At 51.0% G+C, this 23491-nt stretch overlaps 2 protein-coding genes across 13 annotated transcripts in view; one reads left to right on the plus strand and one right to left on the minus strand.

The window, feature by feature from the left end:
• The first annotated feature begins 356 nt into the window (after positions 1-356).
• Positions 357-16900, plus strand: SLC51A (solute carrier family 51 member A). Of its 10 annotated transcripts, none has more exons than XM_084847769.1 (10): positions 357-489; positions 1939-2033; positions 5019-5173; positions 6202-6275; positions 6696-6854; positions 8502-8613; positions 9815-9961; positions 10156-10261; positions 11429-11553; positions 12927-16900. In XM_084847769.1, the coding sequence occupies exons 1-10, from the start codon at positions 416-418 to the stop codon at positions 12984-12986; spliced, it is 1107 nt and encodes a 368-aa protein (XP_084703895.1). In that variant the 5' UTR covers positions 357-415; the 3' UTR covers positions 12987-16900. The 10 variants fall into 10 exon arrangements, with proteins under 10 accessions (XP_084703895.1, XP_084703900.1, XP_084703896.1 ...); XM_084847774.1 differs by having other exon boundaries at positions 11429-12337; positions 12413-15200; XM_084847770.1 differs by having other exon boundaries at positions 11429-11769; positions 12935-15186.
• PCYT1A (phosphate cytidylyltransferase 1A, choline) overlaps positions 16876-23491 on the minus strand; it is a 34107-nt gene continuing 27491 nt past the window's right edge. For all 3 annotated transcript variants that reach the window (XM_084847779.1, XM_084847780.1, XM_084847782.1), the window contains exon 9: positions 16876-22608. In XM_084847779.1, the coding sequence (XP_084703905.1) occupies positions 22402-22608 (207 nt within the window). In that variant the 3' untranslated portion in view covers positions 16876-22401. The remainder of the gene's footprint in view (positions 22609-23491) is intronic.

Consider the following 23491-nt stretch of genomic DNA (forward strand, 5'->3'; position numbering starts at 1 on the left):
ATAAGGGAGGCTTGTGTAGTTCGTCATGACGGCGGGAAGCAAACGCAGGGAAAGAGCCCTGCAGAGAGAGAGGAGCGTGGAAACGGGCGGCCTTGATTCCCTTGGCACGTTGGCTGCATGACACCGGAGATGCCCTTTGCTCCTCGCAGCTCCCCTGCCCCTTCCCGGTTCGTTAACCCAGGAGACGCAGGTTTGCAGGTGGCTTCTCTGTCAATGAACTTGCCAGCAGCCTATGGACGAAGGGAGAGGATGGGGAGAAGGTGAGGGCTGGCTGAAAGTGAATCCGCTGAGAAGCGCTGGACTCAGAGACCCTCCCAGGAACAGCAGTGCGCTGGAGGACTCTGACCCTGCCTTGCAGACACAGCCGGAGAAGAGGCTGTGATCAGAACGCTGCTTCTCGTGGGATCTAGGGCTGATGGCAGCTCATGGCGAAGCTGTCCAGAGCGGGGGAATCATGGACCCACTGGGAGATCTGGTGCAAGACCCCAGGTAAGCAGCAAAGAGGCCCCTGGGTGGTGGTGGTTATTTGTACAGTGCCATCCGGCTGAGAGGCATTGGGTTCCCTTCTGTAGGTCTTCAGGCCTCAGGTATCCAGGCCCTCCTGCCTGAAAGTTGGGGTGGGTGAGGAGAGAAACAGACTAAGCCACACATGAAGCCTTAGTCTGAGTCTAGGGAGGTGGTGGGCTCTCCCACACTGGAAGCATTCAAGATGAGGCTGGACAGCCACCTGTCAGGGATGCTCTGACTTGGATTCCTCCACTGAGCAGGGGGTTGGACTCGATGGTCTTGTAGGCCCCTTCCAACCCTACTATTCTATGATTCTATGATTCTAAGCAGGGCCTAAGGTGAGCGCGGGCCATAGCAGGGCTTGCCCCCAGCACCTGGCTGTGTGTGTCTGTCACCTTGTTCAAGATCTGGTGGGCACATCATTCTGATTTGGAGACAAATTCCCCGCTATCAGGAGACCACCTCCTTCCCTTCATTAAAACCCACGGATGACACATCAGCGGTCTATACCGGACAATTGGCCACCATTCAGATGATGGCCACCATTCAGGTAGACTACCATTCAGGCAGCAATCTAGTATATCCACTTACCTGGTAGTAAGCTCCACCGAACTCAGTGGGACTTGCTTCTGAGTAGATATGTATAGGCATGTCTTGTAAGAGAATCACGACTGCTGTAGATGTGTGCCTCTTCTTGGCAATAACGTTCACCAGCTATCAAGAGTGCAGATGCCGTAATTTTATGGAACCCAGTTTCTAAGTTGCAAGGAAGCAAATATCAGTATGGCCAGCAGTTCTTTCATTGTTCGCTAAACTTATGTGGTCCAGAAGCCCAGTATTGTGCTATTGTGACAGAACTGGTTTTTTTTAATGGTAACAAATGGCAACAAATCAGGCTAAGATGACGGGTTCAATCCAGTCTAAGCTGCTGTGCTTAGACACAGTCTCATTGTAACGAATGGGAGGAGTGTGTATGAACAAGTTAGGTTCTTGCACAAACTCCCATTTCTTTCAGTGGGAGCTGTGGAGCAGAATATCCTGGTGGAATCGTGGCCAAGATTATCTATTACTATCTTTTTTTTAAAGATAAGAATAGCACTGACCCACTGATAACTGGAAGAATTTCTGTTTCAAAACCAACACCAAATTCGTTTCATTTATTAGCTAGTTACCTGCGAATGGATGGATGAAACAAACGTTTCCTGTTGCAGCTGAGGAAAGACACCCCCGGTCTTGCTCAGGCAGGGTGGGCAACTTCTTTCCCACGAGTTAGCAGCGTGGGTGGGGAAGCGTGCGCTCGCAGGCCTCTGGTCGCTTTTGGAGAAAGCAGCTCAGAACCACTCCGGGGTGCTGGGAGGTGGGTGGTGGGTGAGACGGAGCCGGGACGGAGCCACGTCTCACGCGGGCGGCCGTTCTTCCCTCTTCTCCCAGGTTCCCCCCGGAATTGATCCATCTGCTGATTCACAATTTCAGCATCCCAGCCGCCTGCTTCTCCCAGCCGCCGACTGCACTGCAGGCGCTGCGCCGTAAGTTTTGGGGGGCACCACAAGGAAGGGACCTCAGTCTCGTGGCGCAGCCCACAAAGAATCCTCCGGAGGGGCGCCCAGGGGACTCCAGGGAACAGACACGGCAGGAGCGCTGAGCTCTACTGACTGCACTGGGGTGGTCCCGGTGGCGTGGTCCCAGGTGTACAGTTGTAATAAAATTCACTCTGTTCTTCTTACCTGGCTGAATCTTTCCCTGAGAAGGCAGAGGTTGTTGTTGTTCAGTCGTTCAGTCGTGTCCGACTCTTCGTGACCCCATGGACCACAGCACGCCAGGCCTTCCTGTCCTGCGCTCTCTCCCGGAGCGTGCTCAAGTCCATATTCATTGCATCGGTGATGCTGTCTGGCCATCTCATCCTCTGCCGTCCCCTTCTCCTTTTGCCTTCAGTCTTTCCCAGCATCAGGGTCTTCTCCAGGGAGTTTTCTCTTCGCATTAGGTGGCCAAAATATCTGAGCTTCAGCTTCAGTCTCTGTCCTTCCAATGAGCAGTCAGGGTTGATTTCCTTTAGGATGGGCTGATCTGACCTCCTTGCAGTCCAGGGGACTCGTAAGAGTCTTCTCCAGCACCACAGTTCGAAAGCATCGATTCTTCGGCGCTCAGCCTTCCTCATAGTCCAGCTCTCACAGCCATACGTTGCTACTGGGAAAACCATAGCTTTGATTATGCGGACCTTTGTCGGCAAGGTGAGAGGACATCCCTGGAAATATGCTACAACTTGTCTTTGGCTATTAGCAGTGATACTGACTCTATGCGGCTGCTTTAGACCATTGGTGGAACTAGTCCAGTAGGCACTCCCAAAGTGCAACAAATACAGCAAAGAGTCTTGTGGGAGGGAGCGATCCTATGGCCGCTAGGCAGCGGCTAGATGGCCATAGGATATGCAGTTTCCCGGGACCGACCTCAGAGCCTGCTCAGACCCACTTCCCCCCACGTCCGCGCTGCCTCTGAGGCAGCGTGGAGAAGCCCCAACCTCCGCGCTCAGAAGAGGAGCACGGAGCAGCTGAAAAGGGGCGGGGCTGGGGGCGTTCCAGGGCAGGGAGAGTGGAACTGCATGTACGACACACCCTACATGTCATACAGCAGCCTCCTCTCCCTCTCGCCCCCCGCAGCTAGACAACCGAAAATGGCTGTCCAGCAGAAAAAACAGGGCAGGAGAGGCGCGGAGGGAACAATCCCGCCCGTGCTTCTCCTGCCTTGCTTTGGATAGGCGGTCACCTCCAAATTCGGAGGCGCCCGCCTATCTAGATAGGATTGCGGCCTTAAAAGCTAACAAATGAATTGCAACACAAGCTTTCGTGGACGTCAAGCCAACTTCATCAAATGCATGGAATATTATAGAGAGTTTCAGGTTTATATATAGTACATATGGTACTTGTGGTGGTGGGGGTAGCGGGGAGGGAATTGTAAACAGTGGGCATCTCTACACCAGCCTAAAATCCTGCATTTAAAACGAGGCTTTCTGCTTCCATTTTAAATGCAGGATCACAAGGACTCCCTTTTTCACGTGCTTCCTTCTCCCCTTCCCCTTCCCCCTCCTTCTCCCCATATCTGAGTCTTCCATATCTTTCATTGATCTTGATCCTCCTTCTTGCCGCTTTTCCTCTTTTCATGGAGGGAACTCAAGTGGAACGCAATGAGGTAATTTGATAGCTCATTTTCTGCGATCTATTTAAAAATGGCACAAAGGGCATTTAGCGCAGGAGACGCCCTGGAGGTTCACGGCTTCATGTAAAGAGCCCGCAAATGTCTGTGAAGGAGCCGTCTCAATCACAGGATAAAAGCTCTGTGTGAGGAAAGCCAGCGAAGTCAGAAGGAAATTAAATGCAGAAAGTTCTGATAGTGACAATCACTTCATTTCCAGTGGCAGTGCTGGTAGCACAAACACCCCGGCCCTAGGTATGCCAATGAACACATGTAGTGTGATAAAAATCCTTTCTCCCAATTCAACCTCTGGTGATGGAATTGAACCTGTGGATGCCTTCTAGTTCAGCCGTCTCTTGCTCTAATCTCCCTTTGAAGATTTTTGCTCCATAATGACCACTTTAAGGTCAATGAGAGAGTGCCCTGGGAGGCCGAAGTGTTCTCCCACCGGTTGTTGAATACTGCCATTTCTGGAGTCAGATTTATGTCCATTTCTTCTTTTCTGCAGAGACTGGCCTGTTTGCCCTGTGGGGAAGGCAGAAGGGCATTGCTGATCAGTATAAAGGATTTTTTTTGTTTTAATCACACTTAGGGCACAATCCTACACATTGTTTAGACAGAAAAAAGTCCTACAACTCCCAGCATTCCCAGTGCAGCCATGCTGGCTGCAGAATGCTGGGAGTTGTAGGCCTTTTCCCTGTCTAAACATGCATAGGATTGTGCCCTAAGTGACTTACCTAGCACAAGGATGTTTGTTTTCCCGTTATTTAGGGGATGGTTGTGCAGCATTGTTTTTGTTTTGCTGTGGGGGATTCTCCTTTAAGCAAACTATATTCCATAACAGTAAAACTATCCATGTCTGTATGCCAGCTGTGGAGAGGTCATTTCTGGATCAGTTAAAGAGAAATATTGGGCATACTACATAAAGCAGTAAGCAGCCTAGACCCCAGATACTAGAAGGACAACCTTCTCCCACAAAAGCCTACCCGTGCCTTAAAACAGGGGTGTTGAACCGTAGGCCCGTGGGCCAAATCTGGCCCTCCTAGGGTCCCAATCTGGCCCTCCAGGGCTCCCCATGTGAGCCTGCTTGCTTCCCCTGGCCCCATCCCTTTTCTCCTGATCATGGATCATTTGGTGGTTCCCCATTCTGAAAGGCTGAGATGCCTCTCTGAAGGTAAGAGCTTTAAGTGAAAATATGTGCGTACTGCGGGCCAGGGCTTGCTTGACGTGCCCTCCCCACGTGGAGAGCCTTGGCGCAGGGTCGTGGGTCTTTGTGCATTAAGGAGATGCCCCTTGCAGTAATAGCAGCTCACCTTCCCTTGCAGAGCAGAGCTCTGTGGACCTTGCCATCACTGGCATGGTGACCTTGCTCACACTGCTGTCCGTCATCATCTTCGCAGAAGATGCCCTGTATCTCTCCAGGAAGGTCCGCTGCTTTGTCAAGATGAAAACCCTCATCTGGAGTAGCTCAGCACCCACCGTAAGTGCCCATCCCTTGCTACTGGATGGCAGTAGAAACGTATCTTGCCACGCGTGTCCATCTCTGGGAACCTGTGCTGCTACTTTTTCCATTTGAGCACCAAGCAAAGACCTTCTGCTTCTCCCAGACTTTTACAAAAGCCTTGATCTGTTTTTTATACTGCTTTTAATGGTTGTTTCTGGTGTTTTATTATTGATTTTTATGCTCACGATGAATTACTTTATCTGTAAACCGCCCTGGAAACTGATATTGAAAGGCCATATAAAAATGTTATTATTTATAAACAAACAAATAAAAAAGGCAGGCCCCTGGGAAATTATGATTTTTTTTTTGTTTTACTTTAAATACTCTGCTCTTTAAATATCTTTAAAATTTAAAGGTATGGGCATTTAAACTTTAAATACCTTTAAAGGTGTTTAAAGAGCAGGGTATTTAAAGTTTAAATGCCTTTACATTGGGTTTTTGACTGCTCGGAGCTGAAGAAAACCACCCCTCCTCTCCCCCATGACTCCAGTTTGCTTTGCTGTCTCACTTCTGCTAACATCAGTGGTCTTTTCCCTGCAGTGAAGCAAAATAGATATAAGGAGAATTCTAGGTATAAAAATATAGCAACAAACAAGTATTACAACTTTTAATTCAATAGCTAATATATTATACAAAATGTAAGAGATCTATAAAAACAATGCATCAGCAGTCCAGCCGTTTGCACGCATGCACACAGCTCATCAGCTGGGCTGTGGGGGGCAGGGGGTGGGTGCTGCACAACCTGGAGTCAAAGGCCGGGTGCGGTTCGTGCTCCCTTGCTGTAGGCCAAACACCTAAGGGGCTTTGCCTGCTCTTGGAAAGGCACCAAGGAAAAAGAACAGAAAAGAGCTGACTGCCCCATTTGGGGCACCTCTCTTGCTGCGACCTCTGTCGGGGGCCTGTGTCCACATCCTGCGTCCCATTTGGCGGCGTTGGGCCTGTGTGCACATCCTGCGTCTCACTTGGCGGCGTTTCAGCCTGGGCTGCCTCCCTTTCTCTGCCAGGTGACCTCGGTGTTCTGCCTGACGGCACTCTGGGTCCCGCGCTCCATGCCGGTGGTGGAGACAGCCATTGCCTCGTGAGTATTTCCCAAGGGAGACCCCTCGCTCTGCACAGGGCAAGGCCCAAACTGGGGCAGCCCCTTTGCCTGGCTGGCGGGGGTGGTGAGGAACCCCATGTCTATGGGGTTCATGACGATGGCGGGCAGGGAGCGGGAAGAACCAGTCACCTGGGAAGTATTGGCTACCAGTCCTGATGGCTCTGTGCTCCTTCCAGCACCAGGGGCAGTGAGCCTATGCACACCAGTTGCTGGGGAACATGGGCGGGAGGGTGCTGCTGCGTTCTTGCCCTGCTTGTGGGTTCCCGGTCAACAGCTGGTTGGCCACTGTGTGAAGAGAATGCCGGACCGGATGGACCCTTGGCCTGATCCAGCAGGGCTCTTCTGGAGTTTTTAGTTCAAAAAGAACCCTAAGGCCGCCCTGTCCTGTCTCATTGCCAGGTACTTTGGGGTCTGCTTCCACCTGATGATGTTGGTGATGGTGGAAGGTTTTGGGGGGCCGGCGGCTGTGCTCAAGGCCTTGAAGGACACCCCCATGAATATCAACACCGGGCCGTGCTGCTGTTGCTGCCCCTGCTGCCCTCGCATCACAATAAGCAAGTGAGTGGGGAGAAGGAGAAGATGGGTCTCATCTTCGCGCTGTGGCCAGCGCGAGCCCTCTAGGGCAGGCCACTGATCCGAGCCACCCTTCATGTGTCCTTCACTTTTTTGCCTCCACCCGCCCTTAGCTTGGTCACACAGAGGTGGGTGGGATCCTGCTGCTCTCCAGGCATTCGCTCAGGAGCAGGAAGGCAGCTGGCCAGTGCTCCGGTGTCTGTTGGTAAGCACTTAGCCCGTCCTTCCTTTCCTCACTGTCTTGCTTGGCACCCAAAGGGCTTAGGCAGCGTGGGGGAAGCAACCAACCCTTCACGGGCCAAAGAGAGAAAGGCATCCAGCCCCATAGTCCAATTAAGCAAGTTTAAAGATGAAAGGGGCAAGGGAAGGGAAGTAGGGAGGGGACACAATAAAACAGGAAAGCAAATCGTACACCAGAAATCCTACACCGAGTGGGCTAGGGAAACAGCTAGGCTTACATCAGGGTCCTTAGTCGGCATTCCTTAGTGCAGGGGTGCAGAACCTCTTTCAGCCCGAGGGCCAAATTCAGTTGCCTACAAGCTGTCGGGGGCCACATTCCACTGGTGGCTGGGCTGAAAGCAAAAGGGCCAGGGCCAGAAATACCCGCCTATTTCAGCTTAAAGCTCTAGCTGCCCGTAACAAAGACTTCGGAGAAGCATTTCAACCTTTTAGAATGGGGAAAACCCGGCACATAAACTGGGAAACCAGCAAATGATTGGCGGTTGGGGGAAAGTGGATGGGGCCCAGGGAAGGGGTGTGGCCATCTGGGGAACCCCAGAGGGCTGGATTGGGACCCCGGGAGGGCCAAAATTTGGCCCATGAACCTGAGGTTCAACACCCCTGCCTAAGAGCATCTTGGGTTCATCAAGGTGGATGGAGAAGGACCAGGAAGGGACAAGTGGGGGATGTTGGGAGTTGTGGTTCAGTACATCTTGTGGGCACTTGGTTGGGAGAAGGCTGCCTCAGGGTATGGGGACCAGACCATGTGGTTGTGCTCAACGGCTAAACTAGACATTGGACCTGTTCACACATACAACAGCCCACCGTGGGTTAATTTGCCTGTTGCATCATGCAGGCCCCCATTTTGAATATTCAAGCTGTGACCTCAGCTTGTCATGTTGTGTGAACCGGGTGATGGTGGATTGTTGGTGTGGTTAACTAACCACCAGAACCCATGGACTGTTTTGGGGTTGTGCGTGGTTTGTTAACTATGCCAACAACTCACCCTCGTTGGGTTTGCACAACATGGCAAGCCATGTTCATGGCTTGAATATTCAAAAGCTGGCCAGCATGTGCGGTGGAGGAAATAAGCCACCATGGCTTCTTTCCCTCACCACGATTGTGTGAACCTGGTCATTATGTGAAATGGTTGATTAGGGGAGATGATGAAATGCACCTTTTAATGTTGTGAGTTTCTTAGGAGTGGGGGAGTGGAAGCTCTTGGTAAGGAGGCGCATTGATCCCTGCATTGGGGAGAGGGAGGATGAGAGAGCAGCTCACTCAGGCCTGGTCCAGCGAGTGCCAAACAACCCTCAGCTTGGCTCTTCTAGCATAGATGATGGGTGCCTGAACGTTGACTGGGATGCACAGATTTCCCAGGAACAAACACCTCCCACCTTTCTCTCTTTACAGACGAAAACTTAGGCTCATGCTGTTAGGCACCTTCCAGTACGCCTTCCTCAGGCTGTCCTTCGCCTTTCTTGGGCTAGTTTTGACCACAGAAGGCCTGTATAACACAGCAGATGTAAGTAATGGTCGTGCCTATTAAAATAAAATTGATGAGAGATGCATGTGAGGGGCTCCTTTCTCCAGGGCGAAGCAAGCCGGGGGGCTGTCAGTAGTTGCTTAGGAGGCCACCAGAGACCCTCGTGCACAGAGCAGGAGGAACAGGTTAAACAAGGAGAGCATTGGACTGCTTGTAGTGTCCCTTTCCTTTATTTGTCCCCTTTACGGCAGGGAATGCTGGATCACGGGATGATTTTGACCGCACGAGTTTCTTGTGAATAGTCCTCTTTGCCAGCCTTCCCCAACCTGGCACCCTCTATATGCCTTGGACTACAAAGCCCACCATCCTCGGTCAGCACTGCCAATGGTGGCCCTTGCTGTGGGTGATGGGAGTCATAGTACGGCCCACCTGGAGGGCGCCAGGTTGGTAGTAGCTGGTACGACATGGTTGTGTGTGGCAATAGCTCATTCTAACATGCCTGGGAAACCTTTTTCTTCTCAAAGGGATCTCTAAACAGGGTAAATGCAAACGGACACTGTAAGCATGTGTTTGCATATATGCAGCTTATTCTGCTTTTGCTGGCCATAGGGAGACCTATGGGACAGCCTGATGTTGTACTGTGGCCACTGTTTTGCGGGTGAGGGGGGTACTGCTCTGGCTAAATCAGGGGCATGTGTCTTCCATGGGTCTTGGACTGCACTGCACCAGTGTGGATTAGCTGGTAATCTCAGCTCCAGCTTTGTTTTTGAATAAAGGAGGTTCCAGGGCTTCTAATTTGATAGGTGTCAAAATGTCTGGACAAGAAGCAGGGAGGGTTTCCAGTTCTCAGGGAACTGAACTTTACAAAAAGCTACCATTAACATTTATTACTCAAATATCCCACTGCCTAACCTGATAATAATAGCTTCTCTCTTGGCAATTTGGTTCCATGGCTCCTCCTTGTGGTTAAAATTACCCCAGTGTAGGTAGTATGCCTAACACAACCTTCCCCAACCTGGCACCCTTCATATGTGTTGGAGTCCAACTCCCATCATCCCCAGCCATGCTGCCTGGGAATGCTGGGAGTTCCAGCCTGGCGCATCTGGAGGACATCAGGTTGGGGAAGGCCAGCCGGCCGGATTCAAGGCACGGGGCGGCCCATCCTTCAAGGAGCCCCACTGAGTTCAGCCATCCCGCACTCACCTGCTGCCCCCCCGCCCCCGTTCTCTTCGGCATCTAGATCTCAGGGACGAGTGTGGCTCTTTGGATGAACACCTTCCTTGGCGTGTCCACCATATTTGCCCTGTGGGCGCTGGGAGTCCTGTTCCGGCAAGCCAGAACACACCTGGCCAAACAGAACGTGGGGTGCAAGTTTGCTTGCTTTCAGGTAAGCCTGTCTGAAGTGAACTGCTAGGAAGAGGGATGGATGGGATTCAACTTCCCCAACCTGGCCCCCTCCAGATGTGTTGGCCAACAACTCCCTACCGGGAGTTGCTGCCCAACACACCTGGAGGGCACCAAAACATCTGGAGGGCATCCCAGAGCCGCCTCAGCCACTCTCTCCTCTGTTGCTGGTTCCAGGCTCTCCTCATCCTGACAGCACTGCAGCCGTCCATCTTCAGCATCCTGGGCAATGGCGGCCAGATTGCCTGCTCCCCACCATTTTCCTCCAGAGCGCGGTCCCAGCGTGAGTATCTCAGCCCTGCCTGCTGGGGCTTCAGCCAGGGGTGGGGGAACCTGCGGTCCTCTGATTGTTACTGCCCTCCCAACTCCCATCAACCCCAGCTGGCCTGGCCCATGGGCCAGGCATGGTGGGACTTGTAGTAGCTTCACAAATAAATGGCCAAAAGGACAAACGGCCTGTACCCTGTGCTTTTCTGGTAATCCAGAAGAACAAAAGCAAAGCCCAAAGTGGGTGCAGGCTCTTTTATTCCTTCCCCCGGTCCCCATGCCAGTTGGCAACCCTAAGTCCAAGGCAGGGCCGGGCAGGATGGAGAGGGAACATGGAGCGAGGGCCGTTCCCTACAGTGCCTGAATCGGCTCCATGCATGACCTGGCTCCAGGGTGGGAAGAAAGTAGATCGCCAGCTGTTTTGGCCTGCAACTCCCAGCATTCCTGACCATTGGCCGTGCTGGCAGGGGCTTCTGGGAGTTGAAGTCCCAAACATCTGGAGATCTACCTGCTGGCCACCCTGACCTAGTTAGCGTGATGATTAAAATTCTGATGGAATTCTACAATTCTGAGCAGCGCAGTGGAGTCAGGGCTCACCAGGCTGGCTTTTGGACGAGCACAGACATCCCCTGCCAGCCCCCTCAGACTGCTCCCTCTGAGCACAGCTGCAGTCCTCACAGAAGCTGTGGGTGGGGGTGGACACTGTGGACACAACGAGACACGGTTGTGAGCGATCCCTGTTGTACGGCGAAATGCTCTGGGGTGGCTTGGACTTGAATGGGCAATTCAGAGCCATGCGCTTTGCAAAAGACCTGCCCCCAGCCGATGGAAACTCCAGAAGGGGTTTCTTGGCATGGACCAAAACAGCTGCCTGCAGGTCTGGACCCTCCTCAAGGGGTGGCAGTGGGGCTGCCCTGATTGGCGCCAGCACTTCAACATTTCCCCCTGCACCACTGCCCACAGAGCGGCCTCCCCCCAGCGTGGCGCCCTCCAGGCGTGGTGGACTGCAACTCCCAGCATTCCCAGCCAGCTTTGGCCATTGCTGGGAATGCTGGGAGTCGGCGTCTCACGCATCTGGAGGGCACCAGGTCAGGCGAGGCAGCCATCGGAGCAGCCCACAGAAGCAACCACCGTTCTGCTGGAAGAGGGTGGAACTCATTTTTGTCTCATGTTTTGCCCAAAGAGATGCACATGCAGCTGCTGATCCTAGAGACCTTCATCATGGCGGTTCTGGTCAGGATGTACTACAGGAAGCAGGATGACAAGGCGGGCTGCTGTCTGGATGGGATTCCAGAGAACAAGATGGAGGTCACCAAACACTAAGCTGGAAGGAGCCGGGACACCGAGAGACCTTCCCAGTCCAGGGGACCATGAGAGGCACAGGACTCTTGCTGTGGAATCCCAGGCTGACAGCATCCCTTCCCTGGAGGTCATTTGCAGGCAGCTGGCTGGAGAGTGGGGAAGGAGCCAGGGTGGATGCTTGCTTACGACAGGCGCGTTACAAGGACATGCTAAATTATCCAGGCCTTTGTATGATGACTTCAAGACGACTGAGACATGGGCACCTATTGTTAAAGTGGCTGAGGTTTCATAACAAGGGTAGACACCTGGTGCCCTCCAGATGTTTTGGACTACACGTTCTGTAATTCCTGATCATTACCCATGCTGGCTGGGACTGATTGGAGCTGTAGTCCAAATAGGGATGGACGAAAGTCCCTTACCTGTTCTCGAAGCTTGCTTTGCGGTGTGGGGGAGGCGCTTCGGTTCTCCCCCCGAAGTTCAGGTGAGGGGTGGGAGGCGCCCCGCCTCGCCCGGCCGAAATTCAGGCCGGGGGGGAGGCGCCCCATCCCTCGCCGGCGAAATTCAGGCCGGGTAGAAGCACCCCGTCTACCCAGCTGCGAAAAAAAAAGTAAAACACACACACACACACCCGTGATAGGCTACGTAATGATTTACGTAGCCTATCACGGCTAGATTTCCAAAGTCAGCCATGATAGGCTATGTAAATCGTCACATAGCCTATCATGGGTGACTTTGGGGGAAAAAAAAAGTGCGTACGCAAATGGCGGCTCCCATGGGGACCACCATTTGCGTTCCTTATTTTGGCACGTCTAGTCTACGTAAAGATTTACGTAGACTACGGCGAAAATAAGGGCAACGCAAATAGTGTTCCCTTATTTTCGCCGTAGTCTACGTAAATGTTTACATAGACTAGATGTGCCAAAATAAGGAACGCAAATGGCGGCGCCATGGGCCGCCGCCATTTGCGTATGCGCTTTTTTTTTTTCCAAAGTCACCTGTGATAGGCTACGTGACGATTTACGTAGCCTATCACGGCTGACTTTGGGAATCTAGCCATGATAGGCTACGTAAATCGTTACATAGCCTATCACGGGTGTTTTGTTGTTTTTTTTACTTTACTTTTTTTTTTTTGCAATGGCGGCAGCGGCAGCCGGTCTGGAGACCGGCCGCCACCCCCGCCGAAATGCCGCCGAACCGCCGCCGGGACCCGCCACCAAGAGGGACATTCGGCCATGGTAAGTCCCATCCCGGGGGGGGGGGGGCAGGGGGCTGGCAGAGAATTTCCCCACCAATTTCAGGGGGCCGAATGCGTTGGCATTCAGCCTCTCGAAGATTCGTGGAGAAATTCTCCGCCACCCCTAAGTCCAAAACATCTGGAGGGCACCAGGTTGCCTGCTCCTGCTTTCGAGGTTGTAGGGAGGAGAGAACTGCATGGATGATAGGTCTCAGCGGTTACTAGGCATAATGGTTGCATGTGTGATCTCCATGTTCAGAAAGAACCCATATTGTATAAATAAATAAAAATTAGAAGCCACACAATCCAAACATCTGCATACAAAAAAGTGGAATTCTTCAACCTGAAGAACCCATGTAAATTGGGTTAATTTGCATAATATATGCGTATAGCTGCTTTGGATTATTCATTCTGGTTTTGCTAGCCATGGGAAGGGGCAAGTTTGTAGGGCAGTGAGCCCCCTGTTCCTGACCACCAGAAATCTTGTTCGGCTGGCCTTCTGGCTTCTGAGAGTTCAGAGCAGGTATTGCCCAAAACTCTCTTCACAGCCATAATAGCTTGAAAGCATACATTTTTTGAAATGAAAGATTCTCAAGAAACTAAATTCTGCACCCAGTGCAACATCTTGCAGAGTCACAGCACAGATAGGTCCCTAGTCATCCCTCTGAACACCAGGGGTAAAATCCAACCTAAGTCCTACTTAGAGTAGACCCATTGAAATGAATAGGACTTAAGTGAGTCATTCATTTCAATGGGTGTACTCTAAGTAGGGCTTATGTTGAATTTACCCCTGATGCTTGGGAGACTAATGAAGAGAGGATTTTGATGCAACCCCCTTCTTTTGAATTTCACACATGGTTAGTAACTAGAGCTGTGAGCCAAGCTGGACTCAAGGTCATTAACGTAGCTCTTTAGTTGCACATTAACGGCAAAGCCATTTTGAAACAAAGCCCATTCATTTTGCAACTTCCCGCTCAGGAATTCAAAAGTAGGCCAGAGATGATTTTGAACATATGGAAGAGAAATGTATTGAGTGCTTAGCTGCAGTCTTTTCCAACCTGATGTCCTCCAGATATTTTGGGCAACAACTCACAACATTGCTGATCATTGACCATGCTAGCTGGAGCTGATGGGAGCTGACGTCCAGAACATCTGGAGCACCCGGTTCTGGAAAGCTGGCTCTGTGGATACAGTGATGGTGTAATCCAGGATACGGCTTGCCCCACAAGACACTCAGGACCCTGGAGGAAGCGTGCCTTCATGTCTCCTGATCTGTGCTAATGGTACCCAGCAATCTTGGTCAAGGGAGATAAATGGCTCTTTTAGTGAACTGTCCAACCGCATGCAGGGTACAGACCAGCTGGAACAGACACAGGAGGCAATCCATGTTATAGCTTAGATCACCCTTGCCCGGCCTGGTGCCCATGTGGGGAGCTGTAGGTCCACACAGCTGGAGGGCACCAGGTTGAGGAAGCCTGACTTTGAAAAAGATTTGCAAGTTGGTGGTCAGTGTAAACAAAATGTTCAATAATCAGAGGGGTTCTTGGCTGGGCTGCTAGTTCTGCCACTTAAGAACAGCCCTTGCTGGGTCAGACTAAAGGTCACAGAATCTTAGAATCATAGAACAGTAAGGTTGAAGGGGGCCTATAAAACCATTTAATCCAGCCCCCTGCTCAATGCAGGAATCCAAGTCAGAGAATCCCTGACAGATGGCTGTCCAGCCTCATCTTGAATGCCTCCAGTGTGGGAGAGCCCACCGCCTCCCTAGGTCATTGGTTCCATTGTCGTATTGCTCTAACAGTCAGGAGGCTTTTCCTGATGTTCAGCCGGAATCTGGCTTCTTGGAACTTTAGCCCATGATTCCGTGTCCTGCACTCTGGGATGATCGAGAAGAGATCCTGGCCTTCCTCTCTGTGACAACCTTTCGAGTACTTGAAGAGTGCTATCCTATCTCCCCTCAGTCTTCCCTTCTCAAGGCTAAACATGCCCAGTTCTCTCAGTCTCTCCTCACAGGGCTTTGTTTCCAGCCCCCTGATCATCTTCGTTGCCCTCCTCTGAACCCTCTCCAGTTTGTCTGCATCCTTCTGAAAGGGTGGTGCCCAGAACTGGACATAGTACTCAAGATGAGGCCTAACCAGTGCTGAGTAGAGGGGAACTAGTATTTCACATGGTTTGGAAGCTATACTTCTATTAATGCAGCCCAAAATAGCATTTGCCTTTTTTTGCAGCCACATCACACTGTTGGCTCATATTCAGCTTATGATCTACAACAATTCCAAGATCCTTCTCGTTTGTAGGATTGTTGAGCCACGTATCCCCCATCTTGGAACTGTGCATTTGGTTTCTTTTTCCTAGGTGCAGAACTTGGCAGTTATCCCTATTAAATTTCGTTGTTTTCTGCCCAGCGCTCCAGCCTATCAAGATCACTTTTAATTCTGTTTGTCTTCCAGGGTATTCACTATCCCGCCCAATTTTGTGTCATCTGCAAATTTGATCAGCATTCCCTGCGCCTCCTCCTCCAAGTCATTAATACAAATGTGGAAGAGCACTGGGCCCAGGACTGAGCCCTGCGGTGCCCCGCACATTACCTCTCCCCAGTGTGAGAAGATCCCATGGATAAGCACTTGAGTCTGATTCTGTAGCCAACTGTGGATCCACCTGAAATGTGTTTCATCTAGCCCACTTTTAGCTAGTTACCATCTTGATTCCCCACAGTGGCCCAGACAGATGCTTCCAGGAAGCTAACAAGCAAGACTTGAAGGCAGGAGCCCCCTCTATAGGAAGCTGCCTGATACCGAGTCAGTCCCTTGGTCCATCTAGCCCAGTATTTTCGACATTGATGGGCAGCAACTCTCCAGAGTTTCAGGTAGGATTCCTTTCTAGCTCTACCTGGAGATGCCGGGGATTGAACCTGGGACTTCTGTGTGCAAGGCAGGGGCTCTAGCACTCTGCTGCAGCCCTCACACTTCCATTGTTGCCCCATAGAACTGGTTTCACTGGAGTAGTTCGCATGTAATGGCAATTAATGGGTTATTCAACCCATGAATGAGTGAGCACGGTGCCTCCCGCCTGCACTTTGTTGTTAATTGTGATGTCCAAACCCAGCAGTCTGGGTGTTGAGGGTTAAACAACCTGGAGTTTGAACCCAACAACAAACCATGGGTGCAAACTCTGGGTTGTTTAACCCATAACACAGAGTGCCGGATTCAGACGTCATGACGGGGCATTCCTGGATTGTTCAGCAAAGTGGATGCAAAGCCGAAGTGGCAAGCGTGCAGCAGGCAGCATGCTCGCTCACACTCGGTCCCAGCAATCCACGGTTTCAACAACCCATGCATTGTTACTGAGCCAATGGCTATTACTGAGAACAGTGCCACAGCTTGGTTACAGAAAACACTCCTTGCTGGCCCCACATTCCATCTCTAGCATTTCTTCAGGTAGCAGGGCTGGAGAAAGACCCTGTGTCAGTCATGGACTGTCGCTTCCAATCAGGGCACCTGGAACTGGGCAAGGAGGCATTTTTATATGAGGCTGCTCCTCATAGCATGCATGTGCCAGGTCTCTGATTGTGGCACAGTGTGATTTGGATGATGCATGTGTATGGATGGATGGTATCCCTGGTTTGCACTCACACTTGTGCAGCTATACCCCCAAATGGATATTTTTGATCTGTTAGTCTTCCGACCTTGCTGAGTTGAGTCAAGCAGCTATGGCAACTGTTTCCATCCAGTGTGAAGTCATTCTTGTACAAATTGCTTCACCCTTCCACATCCTACCTCACTTCTTCTATGTCTACCTGGATTATCTGCCTCCTCCATTCCCATCCTTCAAAAAACATAGCGTGATTAGAACCCCTTGATTTTTTGCACTCTCTTCCTGGCATGGCTGATTCTGCCTTCTGATGCGATTTGGACTCGGGGACACTGTGGCCCTCTCAACCCAGCACACCACGCCATTTCTGTTCTGCAAATACGGCTGGGTGGTGTGATGAAACTGTGGCCAAGTAAGTCAACAGAGTCAAACAGAGCAAGTCAAACAGAGAGATGAAATCTGATGTCAAAGGATTAAGGACACTGTGGAGAGGTTTTGGGTAAAATGACATTTATTTGGCTAAACACAGAAGCCAAAAGAAAAAAAAGAAAAGAAAACTGAACACATAAAACAGAAACTCAACTTGCAACAAAACCAGGAAATTGTATTCACAGAGACAGGAATCTGAGATATTTAACACTGATCAAAAGAGAGGCGCAGCTACAAGGGCAGGCGCCCATCACCAATGGGGTGTCTGTTAGGGATGTTTTTTGTGTTGGCTTCTCTGGAGAGAGGACAGCAAAAGACCTTTGTCCAGTGTAGGACATCTTGACCACCACAGTATGTAGCTCTAAGCTTCTAGTGTTAAAAATTTGATCCCAAGATCTTCACTAAGACTATGGTAAATGTGATACTTCAAATGAACAACAGAAAAGCTACATAAAAATATAGACTGGGAAAATTAAAATCCCTTCATTGTTCCTTTTATTAGTGCTAAAAAACGAGAAACGATTCCTGCTATAGATACATTTGCTCCTTTCTGAAGGAAAGTTATTCTGGATAGAGCTTTATAATGCAGGGTCGCGACTGAGAAATTCAGCTGGGTTCAAAGGGCTAAACTGGGCCAGCACAGAAAGCTTGAGCACGAAGGATTGGCTGGATGTGCCAGGACAATTTATTGCTTAGAACACTTTCAATACACCTTTTATTTTTGAAGGGAAAACGGTAGCAGCAATGGGGAGCAGAAATGATGCAACAGTGAGAATATACAACAGAATCAAGAAGGGAGCTTGTAAGGCTTGTTTTCCAAGTGGTCAAAAGAATAAGATTCTTAGTGTTGGCTTCCAATGTCCATATCGGATAGCTGGGTGTTGGAAGGTATTTCAGTTCAGCCTTCCTTAGCCTGGTGGCCTCCAGAGGTGTTGGACCACAGCTCCCATTAACCCCAGCTAGCACAGCTCTACTGGCTGGGGTTGATAGGAGTTGCAGTCCAACACCTCGAAGGCACCAGTTAAGGAAGGCCTTAGTACATCCTACACCAGTTGTGCAGCATGCAAGGGGATGATTCAGATTGTACTGGAGTTACACTGGAGCTGCTCCACTGCAGCTGGATCCCATGGCAGAACCACGTGGTTCCAAGGGAATGGCATGGTTCCTCTAGCATGGGATTCAGCCGCATGAAAGAGACCCCCATGGAACTCTGGTACCATGTAAATCATTCATACAGGATCGACTCTAAGATAACGAAATCCAAACAGAAAAGTTCAATCCAAGAATGACCGGCTAATGACTTGGGTGCACCTCTTATAAAGACAGGGAAGCACTTTGGGGCCTAAAGATACATGAGAGATATTCTCTGAATTACACCACCCACAACAGCCAAGACTTATGAGAGCTCAGGTGGCATCCTCGTGCTGGTGGCATGAATTCCCGTTAAGGTCAAACACTGGCATACACAAATGATTCCCAAGATTTGCTCCAAAAACGATGCATGAACCCGAGAGACACTCTGGGATTTGGTTTGTAGATCAGTGGTGGCCAATTTCTGGCCCTCCAAATGTTCTGGTTTACAACTCCCATCATGCCTCACTATTGGCTATGCTGGCTATGGCAGATGGGAGTTTTAGGCCAAAACGTCTGGAGGGCCACAAGCTGCCCACCCCTGGTATAGAAGCAATTGGAGGAGTTGACTGGACAGATGGTGGAGCTTGCCCCTCGAAGGCCACTGAGAATACCTGAGGGTTGGGAGCAGCTGCAACAGACATTCCGGTGTGCCATTTGCTAGCAATCTGTTGAACTGCAGGTTGCACCCTCCCTGCCAAAAATGCAGTACTCCTGCAAGTCAGGCAACACAGGGGGTGAAGCTGGCATGTTCACAGTTTGAAAACATCAGAGGGGCAGCGGCAGCAGCCTCACCGTGAAATCTGCGTTGAACTGGGTGCTAAGACCCAAGATCATCACGACCTTCACGGAACCCTTCAGACAACTCCAGTCATGACACAAACCCTTCAGACAACCCTACAGTCATGACACAAACTGATTGGTCCTAATCCATGGACCACATACAGAGGCCTTGCCACGTCTGGCTTTAGACTCAGCAATGCCTGTCCCATTCTTCCCCTTTGCCACATGAGGTCATGAGGCAGGTTCCCACCGGTAAACAAACATCCAGTCAACCACTGCCATCAGCTGAAGTACAACACCGCAGGTCTGGATGGGAATTTGGGGTGATCTGAGCTTACTCTGTCCAGGAGTTCCTAAACAGTGATTCATTCTAAAAAGGTGTAGTGAAGTGAGGAACAGACCTGGGCTTCTACATAGTTAGATGAAGAACTAGTGTATGGTGAGTTGGTGTACTTGATTCTATGATTCATTCGGCTGTGAAGGAAGGAAATATAATTCCCATCTAAGCATGGGAGGGTCACTGCCCCAGAAAACGGCTTATCCAACTAGTGGTTGCAGAGGAGGCCCCAAATCCATTGTCTATAAGATGCATAAAAAGCTAGCAACTCCCAGACTTTTGCTAGATCTGACCCCCGGAAGTGTGGAAATCCTCAATGTGTCCAAATATTTTGGAAGGTGACTATGCAAATCCCTAAAAAGCACTATCACACAGAATCCAGATGCGCTGATCCGGGTGCACCCTAACAGGGAGCAAAAACCTTTCAAGGGACACTAGCTATAAATTGGGTCTAGAGATGTGCAGGCCTGGAAAAAACCCAGAAAAAATGGGACACCCCCCCAAAATTGGGAAAAGAGAGATCCCCCCTTTTCCAGTGATTTCTGGAAAACGTAGTAAACCCCCCCCCCCCATTTTGTTCTGTTCCTGCCTCTCCTCCCGGTCCCCATTTCTCCCAAGCCTTCACGTCTCTAATTGGCACAATTACTCTTTGGGCACAACATGGTGACGCCAAGCTGTAGGCCACCAACCCCACCCTGATCCACAGACCAAAGTCAGCTCAACTTGTGCTGTCTCAGCGATGTAAGCAACGCTGAAAATGCAGTGCTGCCAAGGTGGTCAGGAAAAGGAAGATTTTAGCACCGCTTTTAAAAAAAGTGTTATTGTCTAGTATTGTAGCAAGGAAGGATTCAGTATCCATCTATAATCCTCCGAAGTTCCCCTTCAGAGATCAGCGATCTTCAAAGCAGACACACCTTTTGCTAGAGTTGCAGGGCTGTGCTTCGTGCATTCAGCTGCACAAATGTCCTGCAAGTGGGTTGTCACAGGAGAGAGCTACATGTGTGTAGCTCATAGCGAGTGTAAAGCTCAGTAAACTCCACACACAGTGTTCACATGACAACAGAAATGCGAGATTCACGCACATTCCTGCTACCGCTGCAATGGTCCTGTGGCTCCACATCCCAGAGAGGGATGTTTAACCCATAGTTAGTTGTAGCCACGCAGAAGCAGGCAATCAACAACCCAGGAACTTTCAATCACAACCCAGGATTGTTGTTGTTGTTCCTGGGTTGTTATTGTGACATCCGAACCTGGAGTTAAACAACCCAGAATTAACCCAACAATTGCCCATCGTTTGTTGCTGGGTTAACTCTGCGTTGTTTAACCACTTGATGTTTTTCTGCTGTGAACACCCAGCGCACTGTGGCTGCCAGTCTGTTACTCAAAGTGGAAAATAATACTGCGTCACACCTTGGACATTTCACAACACAAGCCTGTTTCCCCTGAGTGGAGGTGATCTTGTAGGGAAACGTAACTCATGAAACAACCCGAACATGCATCTAGATTCTAGCAATACTCAAGTGATACTGACATAGACCTTAACAGGGGAACGGCAGAAGCAGACCCGCGCACAGTCCAAATCCAGGGAAAACCCACAGACAGAAAGCGACAGAGCTGACAGTCACATCTGAACATTTATTATACAGTTAATAACAAAAGCCGATGGGAACAGAGACAGGCAGTTTGCCAAGATGACAGAGCAGCTGTTTCATGTGATGCTTATCTGCACCCTCCAGGGGGTGGAGCTAACAGATGGCGGGGGCTACGCGTAACAGCCCGCCGACTTGGCGGCAGAAGAACAGCCGTGTTGCACCCTCTGGTTGGGTTTGCCCAGCTGGACTCCTTGGGAAAACAACAGATGTTCAAGTGATATTTCAACAAGGGGGCTGTTTTCCCAGCTGTCAGGAAGAACGGGCAACAGGGTCCCTGATTGCTTAGTGTTTAAAACACTGACAGACGTGGACAGACGAGAGTAGATCTGCACGAACAGACAGACGGAGAGAGCGATGTGTGTTGCACTCTGGAAACCAGGGGCCAGGAGTGATGGGTGGTGTAAGGCAGGGACATTTCGAAAAGATATGGAAACATCCCAGCCAACCCCACAGTTGCAAAGACCAGATGCCGGGCACCAAGTAAAGGTTACCAGCCTTTGCCAAAAGAGCAATCCACGAGGGCTGAGAGATCCCCGGAACACGTTTCCTGGCTCCTGAAGGAGCACTGAGAGAATGGGATTAATTCTCCAAACTTTACAGTAGCCTTCCCCCATGTGGTGCCTTCCAGATGTGTTGGACTACAACTCCCAGAATTCCCCAGCCAGCATGGGGGATTGTAGTCCAACACATCTGGAGGGCACCAGGTTGGGGAAGGCTGCTCTACAGAATGAATGTGACCCAATTCGGTCCTGGCCTGGCTCATCAGCGTGACAGATTTCCCACTCAAGACACTGACAGCACCAGACAAAGGCAGATGAAATGCTGTCATTCAACACAGGCACAAGCAATGTGTCATGCACGGTTGGGGTCTCTGCACACTCACAGGCAGCCGGAGCAAACCTTGCCCACTTGGCACAAGTTCATGAAGCAAACCGAAGGGCTCTTTTCAGGGGAGTTGGAAACAGGAGAAGCAGTACAAACCAACCAACCGCATCACTGGGCCACGGTGGAATCTGCAAGCCACGCACTGCTTTGCGCAGCCCCTCTCCCTTTTCCATCTTGAGGACCGTCAACAGGGCAACTGGGGAGCATGCAAGACGGGCATCCCAAATGAGGTCTCATAACGCCGCAGCCTGCAGAGTCCATCTCTCTCGCAACTGATTCCTAGCTGGGCCTGCTGTAAGTGCTTCCTGCCTGCCTCTGCTTCACGCAGGCTCGAGGGCCTAGCAGGTCCTGGGGCGGAGACAGCCTACAGGGACGCCGTGGACTGTCTCAGGGCAAGGCAAAACCTAGCGGTGGGTCAAAGGTACAGCCAGGGAAAGGGGCTCGCCCAGAGGTTAGCTGCCCTGCCCTGTGAGCCGCCTAATTTCTCCACCAACCAGAGCACTCAGTTCAATACCACTGGCTAAGGTTTAAAAGAAAACATCTGCTTTAAAAGAAGAGCAGCTTTTCTCCCTCTTCCCCAAGAAGAAAATAACTGCTAAGGGGGGGACGGGAGAACATTACAGTGTGCCCCGCTCCCCTGGGCAGGAGCCCTTAGTGTGGGAGAAAGATGCCCCCTGGATGGGCGGCTGCAGCAGATCCAGCCTCTTGGCGCCCGCTTCCTGGAGCTCAGCGGTGGTTCTCTTCCTGCCTGGAGGTGGGGCCGGTCAATTATGCGTAGGAATCGTCCCCTTCTCTTCTCGGGGGGCCGGGATTTAGTCCTCCTCATCCTCGCTGATGTCGTAGGTGACTGTGGACTTGTTCCTGGAGAGGTTGGCTGGCGACGAAGGGGGCGTCCTGGCGGTGAAGGGCCAGCGGAAGGAGGGGGAGGGCGAGCGGTCGTGTGTGGGGCTGCTGCTGGGGCTCTGCTTGGGGCTGATGGCCTGGAGCATGCGCCCTTTGCCCTCTTTCAGCATGTGTTTCTGCAGAAGACAGAGAGGGGGTGGGTGGGAGAAGTCAAGATGCTCACTCAAACCTGAAAGCTGTTTCCTGTTGTCTTCAGTGTGATGAGGATAAACGTATATTTCTAAGCAAATCCTTGCTTAGGGATGTCTTACAAAGAATTTTTTTGGTCGGCCCAATTCCAAGATCTCTTACTGCAGCCTTCCCCCAACCTGGCGCCTTCCACATGCACAACTCTACAAATGTGCTGGCCTTTTGTGGCTGAGAAGGCCGCAGCCCCTGCCCCTGGCTAGGGTGCTCTGGGTCTCTGTGCCCAGGGCCTCCTGCGCCTCTCCCTGCTGGATCAACTGCTGGCCAGGCACATTCAGTCCAGCATGCCAGGAGGGCGCCAGTTTGGCAAAAGCTCTCTGTCTTATTGGATTCAGTTTCTACAAAAACTTGCAGGTGCCCAAAGCAGCAGTGTTGCACAGCGGTTAGAGTGGCGGGCTTGGCGGTGGGATATGCAGGTCCAAAACCTGGCTGAGGGAGGAAACTCACTGGCTGGGCCTTGGGAACAAGCTGCTTTCCATCAGACTAGCCTGCCCCGCAGGCTTGTTGTACACATGAACACAGAAGCACAGCCTGCAACAAAACCGCGCAATGCACAGTGCACCTGTTCTGTGTTCAGGCCAGACATGCCCCCTTTCCAAATACTCCATTCCTTTCCATTCCCCTCTGGACACTCAGCATACCGTGGCCATCAAGCATGCTGTGTCCTCACTGAGCTGTTTGTGCTTTCTTGCTCCCTTAGCCCCCGCCTCCAGATATTCTTCTACTTCTGCAAACTTAGGGCTCCCCTTAGGGCTTTGGCTACAATCCAAAGGGCAACACTCCCCAAATGAGTTGGCAATTTGGATGGGATGC

Source organism: Heloderma suspectum, chromosome 3, assembly GCF_057233095.1.
Source record: "Heloderma suspectum isolate Gila_16-S chromosome 3, 16-S_ref, whole genome shotgun sequence".
Lineage (NCBI taxonomy): Eukaryota > Metazoa > Chordata > Lepidosauria > Squamata > Helodermatidae > Heloderma > Heloderma suspectum.

Excerpts from the sequence above, each read along its gene's own strand:
- SLC51A (XM_084847769.1), top strand. The coding sequence starts at position 416 with ATGGCAGCTCATGGCGAAGCTGTCCAGAGCGGGGGAATCATGGACCCA. Across the intron at positions 490-1,938 it reads GATCTGGTGCAAGACCCCAG|GTTCCCCCCGGAATTGATCC; the intron begins GTAAGCAGCAAA and ends CTCTTCTCCCAG. Across the intron at positions 10,262-11,428 it reads CTCCAGAGCGCGGTCCCAGC|AGATGCACATGCAGCTGCTG; the intron begins GTGAGTATCTCA and ends TTTTGCCCAAAG.